Consider the following 13,051-nt stretch of genomic DNA (forward strand, 5'->3'; position numbering starts at 1 on the left):
CCATTGTCACGGATCTGTTCTTCCCTCTTATATTCTGCGTTGTGGATTTAACTTTGTTCACTTGAACACCGACAGGTCAGTGGCCAAACTCGTGATTCCCCAAAGAATGCACAACCACAACTTCTAGCTGGTGTAAATCTGTTAACTGGAAAATGAAATAGAGCATCCTTTGTGGTTGTGTGTCTCTGCAGACATAACAAATCCACAGCGTGGACTACACATTACTATACTTTTACATGAAACATGAACATCATATTAATTAACACAAAAATATGCAGAGACATACCTGGAAAATGAAATAAAGCATCCTTAGTGGTTGTGTTTCTCTGCAGACATAAAAAATCTAAATGGAATGTGGAGTAAAATTAACCACCTCGTGGCCTTGCTATTTGAGTGCTATCCTACGAGAGTTCACCCAAAAAATATTTTACAAATACAATATACTCTACAACCCAGATTAATTTATCAAAGATTTAGCTAAACTAAATAATAAACATAAAATAGTCAAAACCACTACTTATTTTACATTATAATCAAACGATTTTACCAATATTAGATGGTGGATGAATATACACACCCACAGCATGCACAACACATTGCAACTGCTGTGTTGCGTCATCCTCCATCAGAGCGCACAACACATTGCAACTGCTGTGTTGCGTCATCCTCCATCAGAGCAACCATTTTTGTCTGCAATCCTAACACAAACCACATGAGGGCACCATTACAACATGAAGTCAACAGCTGGTGCTGCTGCTGCATTCAGGGGAATTTCACAATACAACTATATACAATTCTAACTTTGTTACACAATCTTAGAAAGAACATGACGTTAGGCTCGATTCAGATTTCGCGTCTAAAACCACGTGCAAAACACAAGATGCGCTGCTTTCTCCTTTTTTACAAAGCACTCCGGCAGTTGCGCACGCAGAGCGTCTGCCGTTGCTAAGCAACCATGGGCCACGATAGCCGTTGAGACGAGGAGGTATAAACAAAGGATATATGGATTACAGTATATGCACTGAAAATACCTTTCAATAACTCTGCTACTAGATTTAGTTATGCTGTGTTCATCTGTGTCTGCATCTTCATTGCGCTTGTCTATATTGGCTGGTTGGTTGTTGTCACACGACTTGCGATGCGCTTGCGCCTTTCTGAAAAGTTGAGATTTTTTTCATCTCAATGCGGCACGACGCACCTGAAAAAAAGAGTGCGTCGCACCGCATGCACGTCGCGACCGCGTCGCCCCCTATTTCCGCACGGCTGCAGCGCTTCTACATTTAAAATAACGAATATGCTCTCGGGACACGAAATGTGAATCCGGCCTTAAACTGTCACAAAAAATCACCCTTGGCTCCTTTGCGGTAAAAATGCTCGACATAGGAACTGAACGGGGAATATGAAAAAAAAGAATGTTTTGGTGGTACAAACTACAAATCAGCCACTGTGCAGAAAAAAGTAAACAGAAATCAAGGGGTGTCACTCTAAATATCAAGACTGCAAAATAGTCACACACACACACACACACACACACAGACAGAGAGAAATTAAGTGGTAAGGCTTCTACATAGCAAATTTTGAGAAAACGTTAAATAAATTCATTAAGGATAAAAACACACACGTGCGCGCGCACACACACACACACACGCACGCACGCACGCACGCACGCACGCACGCACGCACGCACGCACGCACGCACGCACGCACGCACGCACACACACACACACACACACACACACACACACACACTCACCAGACCTGCAAACTTGGAAGAGGTGAAATGAGACTGATGTAAGAGAGATAAAGTGCAGGACCTGATTGATGCGAGTTATTAAGAGCTTTCATAAAAAAGAAAGGTCAAAAAGAAGATACCAGCAATACAAAAGTAATCCGCGTAGCTCCTGACGACATATTAATGTATTATGAAGCGAATTGATCGGTCTCTAAAATAATAATTAAATATCATCTGTAAACTACAGCATCTGCGACTGAAACTTCGGACGAAAATCAATTGTACCCAAGTGCCTTAACTCACTTAGAAGGGCAGAGCTCTAGAAGTGGAAATTCGAAAGGGAGACTGGCAACTGTCTCTCATAACATAGCCGTTTCGATCACACGGGCGAACTGAATAATAAATATGAACTCTATTTTCTCTTTGACAGACACTTTGTGCTCGTCCCTTTCAGCAATGCTTTTCACGGGCGCAAACATGACCTTTAGAAAGCGTGATTCTGGTTGTCCAAGGACAAAAAAAATATGACTCTGTTAGCTGTTATCTTGATTCTGGTTGGCCAAATGAATAAGTGCTGGACCAAAGACTCGAGAGAGTAGACGCCTAAGACCCCCCCACGGAAAATCCTCTTTGGATTTACAAGATTCACATAAATGACCTATTTTTGATTCAAAACTGTTAATTGTGCCAAAAAGCGACTAGTTTACAGGTATGACACACACCCCGCCAAAGAAGCCAAGTGTGACCCCTAAACGAAGAGTCCCAGTAAATTGAATGAAATACCAATTAATTGCAAAATGTTTGTATAAAGTGTTTGAATCACTATCCGTTCCTTATTTTGTAAGGTTTTTTAATGATCAAATACTGAGTAACAAAAAGGCTTTCCATGTGTTACATTTCTAACAAAATTTTTGTAATTGTAAATTATAATGCATCATTTGGTACTTATCTAACCAAATATATGTAAAAGTTGACAAAAAAGTGGAGATTGTCTAAATATATATACAAATCCACAAATCCTAAATCACATTTGAACAACTAGGGAATTCACAACCTACTCTTTGGAAAGCTAAACTGGAACCTAGTGGTTACTCCATTACAGTGCCATGTCACATGTTTTTACTTTTTTACAACCAGATGGCACTGATCAAAAATAAAAAAAATGGATTTTAACAGCCTAGTTTCTGTTTAGTATAAATATATTATATATACAGTAATTATATTCCAGAAAATTACCACACAGGAAAGTACCACCGCGTGGCAACAGCTGGAGGTTGGCATAATGGCAGGTTGCACAATTTCATCACTGGCTTTCACAATGGCAATGGAAACAATAATCCGGGCTTTGCGTTGGGTTGTTGGAGGAGAGCGTTTGAAAAATGGGTTGCGCCTACCTCCAATCAGGGCATACATGGATGACATGACAACCATCACAACAACTAAAGCATGTACAAAAAGGCTGCTGGATAAGCTACAGGAGAGCATTAGTTGAGCAAAATGGAGGTCAAATCCAGCAGAATTTATATTGTCAAGGGCTTACTAATGGCAGGTTCTGTATAAAGGGTGAGCCCATACCAACGGTCATGGAAAAGCCCATCAAAAACCTTCGACGGTGGTACACCACAGACCTTAAAGACGCCGAACAGGTGGAACAACTCAGGCAAGAGACAGCCAGTGGACTCAAGAAAATCAATATTACAGCTCTTGAAACACTGAAACTCTGGTGCTTCCAATTTGGCTTGTTGCCAGGCCTGATGTGGCCAATTTCAATGTATGAGCTCAGTGTCTCACGCCAATAACCTGGAGAGATTGGTGAGTACACAAGTGGGACTGGGGTCACTGAGCATGCATTAACGTGCCAGTAGGGCTAGAACAGCCTTAGCCAATGGGGTGGGATGTATGGTTGCGACGAGGTTATCGTAATGTGTTGTAATGTTATGCCATACAGGACCGGGGGCACTGAGCTTGCATTAAGAGAGCCAGTGGGGCTATAACAGCCTTAGCCAATGGGTCGGTGCATATGGTTGCGTTGATTTTGGTAATGTGTTTTAGTGGTAGGCCATACGGGACCGGGGGCACTGACCGCGCATTAACGGTGTGGGTAGTCGTGGCCTTATGGTTAGAGAGTCGGACTCGTGATCAGAAGGTTGAGGGTTCGATTCTCAGGGCCGGCGGGTAACGTCTGAGGTGCCTTTGAGCTGCAGTGACAGCTGTCCACTACTTCTAGTGTATATGTGTTCATGACTTGCAGTGCGTAAGTGCACTACACACTGGACGGATTAAATGCAAAGGTCACCATAGCTGACAAATAAGTCACTCTCAGAGGACAGGTCCAGTGGAGGATAATCAAGAACTGGCCAGTGGTGCAGAAAGAAGAAGCCAATGGCTGTGGTTTAGTCGGATGGACACAGCATGGGCTGCCAGATGACCTTGTAATAATGCGACACACACCCAGGTCTGATCAACCTGCGGTGGGCCTCCCTTGGCTGAGGGTGTCTTGTGATAAAGGGCCAAAACACCCAATGAGGCTGAGGTGCACAACTGACGATGTGTCACATTGATGGGAACCATACAAAAAGGGCATTATCAGCAGAACCTCACCAAAAGGCATCTTTCACCCTGGATAATGGATGTCATTAAAGTGGGACACACAACTCATGAGATGTCTCTCTGATAATGGCAAGGAAAGGTAAGTATGCTATGTATTTCTATAATCCTTAATCCCCCAAATACAGAGGATGCCTACCCGACGAACCCAGTGAAACCTCAGACCTCCTTTCCTCTATTCATATTCTTGACTGCTTCCCCCGTCATGCATAAGGGGTGGGAAATGTACTATTGGGCAATTCAACTGTGCTGAAATAGTGGGATTATAACACCTAGTCCTATTAAGCGAATCTATATAAATAAAATAATGTATTACATTAATTTTCCTGAAAAGAGGCTTTGGTCACTTTTGACCGTAAAGAAGCCAAGTGTGACCCCTAATGAAGAGGCCCAAAGGGTTAAAAGTTCACATGTAATACAAACAATGGCATAAAAATAACTAGGTAATAATTTACAGTGTAGTTGTAATTGCTTACATTAATGTATTATCTGCCATAAAGCAATAATAAACAATATTTCTACAGCATTTATAACTCTTAGTTCATGTTAATTTCAGCATTTACTAACTGTCACAAATGGTGCAAGGTAAACACAGGGGCAAGAAACATAAGTTACTGCACAGTATTTGTTTTAACTAACCAGAGCAATGGTTAATACATGCTGAAAACTATATTGCTCATTGTTAGTTTATTTTAGCAAATGTATTTACTAATGTTAACAATTTAACTTTATTGTAAATAGTTACCAATAATTTGAAATGGTGTTACTGAAAATAGAGCATCCTACATTACGTAAGAATGTAAAGTCATCTGATTACAGTGATACTTTAATTTTCAAATATTTTGGTAATACCATGGTACTTAGGGTAGTACTTTACAGTACTGTTCTACAGGTTACTGTGTAATTACTAGGCACTAGCCCTGAAACCTTACTCTAATACACATTAAGTCCATGTAGTTACCAGTATTTTATTTAGTAAGTATGCTGTATGTGTATAATACTGTACAATATAGGGAAACTGTATTATTATATACCTTGGTACTAAATGGATGTCATATGTTCTTTATGTTCCGTGCTGATTACATGGTACTTCAGAAAGAACCATGGTAGAACATGTGTATCATATCAAATGCTGCACTATCAGAACACTTATCTCAGTGTCTATATTCTATAAATATCAATCAATTTTCTATTTTTCTCTGCCATTTTATTCTTACATTAGGTGAAGAGCTGCTGGGGAATGAGAGGACCAGGTATATGAAGGTGGAGGACAGAAAGGACCATGATGAGGATTTTCTCTCCCCCAAAAAAGTTCTTGAGTACGAAGGAGGGCTGGGGTGATAATGTCAAATATGATTAAAATGAATAGACAAATTAATATATCAGAAGATGGCTAAATCCAAAAGATTTGTGGACAACCTCATGTAGGATTAATTGCATTTATTATGATGGGGCTAAAATGTCCTTTTCTAGTTACGATTACTTTGTCTCAGAGTTGATTATTCTTGCATTTTTACCCTTAGGAATCAATCCCCTGTTATTCCAAGGATCCCACGTGTGTCCCCTGAAACAGTCATGCTGAAAGAACAGGAAATGGATCTGGTAAACATAATGCAAACTTCACAGTTAGAGAAAAAAAACACATATCCTCATGGCAATACAATGTTTTTTGGACATTTATCATGGCAACACCTATTTTTTGGATGTACATTTAGGGTCAAGTTTTCCTTGCAGAATATGTTAATAATAAAAAAGAGCTGGAGATGGTTGACAGTCCTCATCCATAAATGGGCGTTGTAACATGGGCGTCGGAAGCACAAAAATGTGGGTACTCCCCCCCCCAAAATATTTTGAGTATAAAAACGACGAGTCTTGCAGTAGCCTCAGTGGTGTAGTGAGAAAGACACGTGATGCATAGTTTTGACACTATCGGCGCAGGTTCGAAGGTACCTTTTGCCGAACTCGGTCTTCTACATTTTCAAGTCACATATCAGATCATACAAGAATTTATTTTCAACAAAATGCAGAAAATATGTGAAAATGGCTAACAGGTCTTTAATAATAAAGTGTATGGTAAGGTTAGGGGTAGTAGGTAGGTCTTTATTGTTCCAATTAGTATGTATTTTAATAAACGGAATAGAGTTTAATTTATATGAACTCTGAATGAGGCAGGTGAAATGGATTTGAGGAAGCAGCAGCGTGGAAGTCAGTATAGAGTCTACACCACATGATTGCAACAATGCTTTCCTAAACCCGTAGCAACAATGTTAAGACATTTCCCAGCATTCGCAGCACACACTCTACCTCACCTCTACCTATTCATTAAGTTCTATTTTCTACAATTCACACACGAACATGCCAGATTTACAAAACTGTTCTCAAGAGAAAATATAAGAACTTTCATTAAGATTAATTGTAGGAAGTTCTTAAGAATATTCCCAGGTGCAATTCTCAAATATTTTCAGGGCAGTCTTTGTCAATGATTGTGCTATAGTATAGTAATTTGTCCATTTGTTAAACTTTATTTGTGTAACAAGCATCTCGCGACTCATGTTTTTATGTAAGCAATTAATGTTCAGTGGAAATTTTCCCACTGAATGAAAGCTAAGGTTTCCACAAGAAGTTACTAGAATTGTCGCTATGCGCTTTCATCTAAACAAAAGCCGCAAGATGTCTTGTAAAAGTTTGGCTTGTGACAGACCCATGGGAGATATACTGTATATATATAAAATATGTCAGGGATTACTCAGGAGTCAAGTGCAGGGTACACATACAGGTTTATTAATGCCTCCGACAAACCCCAAACAACCCGCCGGAGCGGAGAATCATCAGAAACGTATCCGCCAGAGCGGAAAACTAGAGTACTGTCCAGAGGAGAATGAGGGGGAAGATGGCTCGAGCGTTCGGCCAGTGGTGGAAGATGGTCTAGGGGGAGAGCAAGCAGAGTCTGTTGGCCCGCGAGAGGCCAGAACCCCGAGGTGATAAACAGGGAACAATCCACAGTCTTAAGAGTCCATGAACAGCCTGTACTGAGAGCTGGCAAACGGCACGGACAATCGGCGGATCGAAAACACAGTCCGTGGGGCAGATAGTTGTACCCTGAGCAAAAGGGTAATCCAAAAGGCAAAGAGCCACACGAAACAGGGGTAAATCCACAAGGCAGAGAAGTCACTCAAAACTGGAATAAATCCACACGGCAGATGAAATCACTCGAAACTGGAATAAATCCACAGGACAGGTGAAACCACTTGAACTACCAGGAATTTGCCTGGTGAATTCCTTCCACCCACAACTGAAAGCAGACTCGGTAGCGTGCGTTGCCAGCAGTAGATGGATCGAAGCCGGCAGCCGGGAGGTCGCTGGGTAGACAATGGTAAAAGAGAGGCAGACACCCGGGAGTGTTCTAAACTCTGGAGCCAAGACAGGACAAGACTTGTGAGCAAACACAACAAGGTTACTTTAAGCAAGACAAGACTAGGCAAGAATCTAACGTTCGAACAGTCAAAAGGGTATAAACTCTAAAGGTCTTGACACGGGACAAGTGAAAACACACGGAATATAAAGGGCAGAAACAGGGAACCAGCCGGGAAAGGGGAAGACAGTAAGGAGAACCAGGTGAAAAGAGGAAACCCAAATGAATGAATTAATAAGGTAACAAGAGGAGCGGGGTAGAGCACGTGGCGAGCTGTCAAAACAGAGCCACGTGCTCGACACTACAATGACATAGGACAGGACAGACAAAATGGAGAGTGCTAGACCCGAGACATGACACTATATATATATATATATGAAGAGTTTAATTCCAAAATGAGATAACTTCGTTTAAAAAAATCAAAAATCATGTTTTTTTTAATGAAGTCATGCACTCCATTTAATTCAATTCAATTTTATTTATATAGCGCTTTTCACAATGTGCATTGTTCCAAAGGTCAAACACAGCACAGTGCATGGTGTTTATAGAACAATCAAAATTATTCTAGTAAATAATATCTAATAAATGCAGTCTCCCGGTGGTTTATTTAGCATATTTAGCATTACGTGAATGCTTGGCTGAAAAGATGTCTCTTCAATCTAGATTTAAATTGGGAGAGTGTGTCTGACCCTCGAATAGTATCGGGAAGGCTATTCCAGAGTTTAGGTGCTACGTATGAGAATCCATTCCGGTATATGTAAAAGGAGGGGAGGGGTTTACTTTTTCTGGAGGAAGATCTGCCATTTTCTGTTCTTCAACAGGTCTTCTATACTTCCTACAGAGAACACAGTCTTTTATATAAGATGTCACAACTTTATTAATCCCTGGGATCCAAAACCCATTAGATCTGATTTTATTTATTTTATTTTATTTATTTAAACCCTTTTCCTTGGTGAGTGACTTCCTCATGACAATAAGTAACAACCATTTTTGTAATTTGGTGTTTTTTTTTAATAATCACCGGGTGTTTTACAGAATCAGTGTAAGACGAGTGACGAAGTCTACCTCCCACCCTGAGCACACCATCTTCATTCATGAAAGCATCAAGGGGATACAGTACACTGTGTAGGGGAACATTCCTTCCAGCCCTCAACTCCTTTATTTCATTTTGATAAACACTGTTTTGCAGACATTTGATTATATAAAGTTCTGCCTTTCGTCTTTCCAATACAGTGCTGAGGTGGTTGGATTTATCTTTACTGGCTCTTCTTTTGAGATGGGCTACAGCTCTAATTGCTTTTGACCATGAAGAGAATCTTGAAAGACAGTTCGTTAAGTCAAAGCTTTCTACACATTGCATGCCCAAAGTACCTGAGATTTTTATCTCTGGATCCTCTATAAGAGTTCAGGAACAGCTTCTTTCACTAAAGGGATCTCCCTTTCCCACAAAAATTTTGGGCCAGTATACCAATTTGAAGCGAGAAGTTCTTTTACTGATAACCCTCTAGACACATGATCAGCAGGATTTTCTTCCGTTGGAACATATTTCCATTGTTGAGTGGTTGTGCTAAGGTGTATTCTTTGCACTCTGTTAGCAACGAAGGTGTGAAATCTGCGTGCCTCATTATTTATATACCCCAGTACTACTTTAGAATCAGTCCAAAACGTCTCATTAACAGAGTAATCCAATTCTCTTTTGAGAATATTGCTCACTTGAACAGAGACAACTGCAGCGGTTAACTCCAAACGAGGCACAGTTGCAAGTTTAAGAGGTGCGACTCTTGACTTTGCCATCACCAATGAACAGTGAGTATTACCATCCTTATTGCAGAGTCTTAAATATGAACACTGACCATAGCCATGGGTGCTTGCGTCAGAAAAGTGATGTAATTCGGCTTCGATGGCTTTTCCAAAGCTGAGAGATGTGTATGTTCGTGGTATATTTACCCTTTGCAGTTCATTGAAGTCTCCTTTCCATTGTTCCCACCTTATATTGAATTCATGGGATAAAGGATCATCCCAGCCACTGCCATGTTTACACACTTTCTGCAGAATCCTTTTTCCATTCAACAGCCCAAAGTCCCAATGGGTCATAGATTGAAGCAACAGTGGACAATATGCCACGTCGAGTAGCAGGTAGATTTTTTAAGTGAGTTTTGAATCTAAAGTAGTCAGATTCCCTTTCCCATTGTAGGCCGAGGGTTCTTTCTAAGGGCAGCTCATCAAATGAAAGATTAATCCTTTCAATGTCAGAAGTTTTTTTCTGATGCAGGAATTCTAGCTAACACAGCTTTGCTATTTGACACGAATTTGTGCAGTCGCAGGCCACCTAGAGCACAGAACCTTCGTGCTTCTTCCACGACCTTGATGCCTTCTTCACTCTGTACACTAATTATCCATCATCCACATAAAAATTTTTGATTACAAATTGTGACCCTGATGGATATAACTCGCTGTTTTCAATTGCAAGATGTTTTAGACCATAATTTGCACATCCTGAGGATGAAGCTGCGCCAAAGAGTTGAACCTTCATGCGAAACTCATTAGGTGGTTGTTTAAGGTCTCCACCGCTCCACCAAAGAAAGCGTAGGAAATCTCTGTCAGATTCAGCAACATGAAACTGATGGTACATCTTCTCTGTATCGCACATGATTGCGATTGGGTATTGTCGGAATCTAATTAAAACACCGTTCAAGCTATTTATCAAACCAGGGCCTTGGAGCAGATGATCGTTTAAAGAATGACCTTCATATCTAGCAGAGCAATCAAAAACAACTCGCAATTTATCTCTTTTCTTCGGATGAAAAACACCATGGTGAGGTAGATACCATATTTCCCCTTCTCTGCCGTTATTAGGTACTTTTTCAGCATCCCCTCTTCACAAGACTTCACTCATGAAATCATCATAGAGCTTCTTATACGACTCATCCTTTACAAACTTTCTCTTAAGATGATTAAGTCTAATGATGGCGCATTGCTTGTTGTTTGGTAAAGTAGGCCTTGATTTAAAAGGTAAGGGCATTTGATAATGGCCCTTATCATTTTTTCAATGCCTTCCTTCAACTTCTTAAGAAAGAGAATGTCATTCTGGGACACCTTTGTGTTCTCTTCTTCAATCACCTTAAAATCATACTCAAGAACACGTATTGCATCACTCGGCATAACATAGGGAAACTCTTTGACTGCAACACGGTGACACAATCTACTCACTTTAAATGACTCAGAATGCGGTGAAGTGCAGCCTACTATACTCCATCCAAGATCCGTACGAATGGCATAGGGTTCATCATCCTTTCCAATTATTACCTCTCTGGGGCCATAGACCTTGAACAATTGTACCCTATTAGTAAACCAACGTCACAATCCTGTAATGGAGGTATCCTATCAGCAATAATTGCAAGATGGTTCCAGTTCCTGGCAACTTCACAAGTGGGAATGTGACTGCGATTGACTGGAATGCAATCTTGGGTATAGGCACTATGTAACTCGATGTAATCATCAGATTTATAAGCTCTCACTTGAAGTCCTGACACTCTTTTCACTCTGCACGATCGTGTCTTTCCCAAGCATAGTGGTAAGCTTCAACTTTACTGGAAACATTTTGGCATGCAAGCTTTCACTCACTCCCTTGTCAACAAACGTGGTATCACTCTGGGAATCAAGCAGTGCATATACCAACCTTTCACACATAGGATTTTGCTTAGTAGTTACCCAAACGGGTACAATCATTGAAGTACACGTGCATTGTTCTTGCCCTGCTACACTCAGAGTTACTGCCCTCATTAAATCATTAGAGTCAGGTTGATTCTGAGGGGAAGATACTGAGGAAGGCGAAATCTTTTCCCCTTTTGCAAAATGATCATCATGCAAACTAGATGGACGTTTCCTTTCACAATTCTTGCAGGTTAAACGACAACGGCATTCCTTTGCATTATGTCCTGGCTTTAAACATCCATAGCAAAGTCTGTTTTCCTGTACAAATCTCCGACGCTCCTCTAATGATTTGCTGAGAAACATGAAACAACTATTAAGTACACGATTGTCCTTCCGGCATCTTAGGCAGTAAGTTTTGTTAGCATATTTAATTGATTTCTGATTGTCTACATTTACTCGAGTGCTTAGAACTCTGACTCTGCTTCTCTTAGTCTCTTTCAGGTTTGTTTTTTCAATGGCGGGCTCTGAAACATGAAGAGAACTAAAAGACGTGATTGGGTTACAGGCGATTTCTGCCTCCGTTAACACAGACTTAGCAAATTTTTCAAAGGTTGGGTATTGATGCTTATCAGTAAGAGACTGAGTGACTTGCCGATTCCATCTACTAGCTGCCTAATCAGGCAACTTTTGCACAAGTTTCTGGTTTTCTTGGTAGTCATTTAAAATTTTGAGACCTTTGACATGTGGTATGGCTCCTTGACATGCACTTAAGAAATCAGAAAATGCTTGAAGTCCCATGGCGTCATTTGGATGGATTTTGGGCCACTCTGCCAGTCTTTCTCTAAATGCCTTTTGCACTGTAAACGGTTGACCATAACGATTGCTTAATTTATTCCAAGCATCCTGATAAGCTGCACTGTCTGTTCTAAAGAAAATGCCTTCCAACACATTTTTTGCAGGGCCACTGACATATTTCTTCAGGAAGAATAATTTAGCTGTAAAGGATTGTTTGAACTCAAAGAAATTAATAGGATTGCCCGTGAACACAGGAGGTTCTGGGGCTGGTAATTTACTTATGGACATATTATCCTGGAAAGCTTGAACTAGTAAACGTATATCCATTGCTGCAGATGAATGGGTTGTACTCTTAATGTCGTTGCACGCTTGAGACAAGTTTGGGTCCTTTTTTGGACTGAGTTGATGACTATCCAACTCTTCCTTTACACTACCACAGACTTCCGATACACTAGATTTATCTTTAGCAACCTCCTGATTGTACACATCCAGCTTAGCTTGGGCTGCTTTTAAGTTCTTTTGTGCTTTAATACGTTCCAGCTCCTTTAATTCAGTTTCAAGAATCATTTTATGCTGTTCTTCTAATTGCTGTATCCTTTCCTTTTGCCTTGTCTCTTCTATAAGAGCTTCATATTCAACTTGCTTGGCTGCCACCTCTGCTGCAGCATTCACACGTTTAACTTCTAGACTTGATATGGTTGAATGATGGCTAAAATAGCTACCACTTTCTTTACTAATGTGCGAGGCAGTTGAACCAAATATTGAATGGGCACAGTCATTGTTTAATAAAGAACGAAGGCGTTTTTTCTCTCTTACACAGTCAAATTCTCCATCTACACCTGCCATCCGTT

The 13,051-nt window shown here is 40.5% G+C and overlaps 1 protein-coding gene across 1 annotated transcript in view; it reads left to right on the forward strand.

Moving 5' to 3' along the window:
* Nucleotides 1-13,051, forward strand: part of ank1a (ankyrin 1, erythrocytic a) — a 371,228-nt gene that overhangs the window by 141,628 nt on the left and 216,549 nt on the right. Inside the window, exons 24-25 of the mRNA XM_057351699.1 lie at nucleotides 5,562-5,658; nucleotides 5,863-5,941. Of these exons, the coding sequence (XP_057207682.1) occupies nucleotides 5,562-5,658; nucleotides 5,863-5,941 (176 nt within the window). The remainder of the gene's footprint in view (nucleotides 1-5,561; nucleotides 5,659-5,862; nucleotides 5,942-13,051) is intronic.

The sequence above is a fragment of the Triplophysa rosa genome, linkage group LG2 (assembly GCF_024868665.1).
Source record: "Triplophysa rosa linkage group LG2, Trosa_1v2, whole genome shotgun sequence".
In the NCBI taxonomy this organism is placed as follows: domain Eukaryota; kingdom Metazoa; phylum Chordata; class Actinopteri; order Cypriniformes; family Nemacheilidae; genus Triplophysa; species Triplophysa rosa.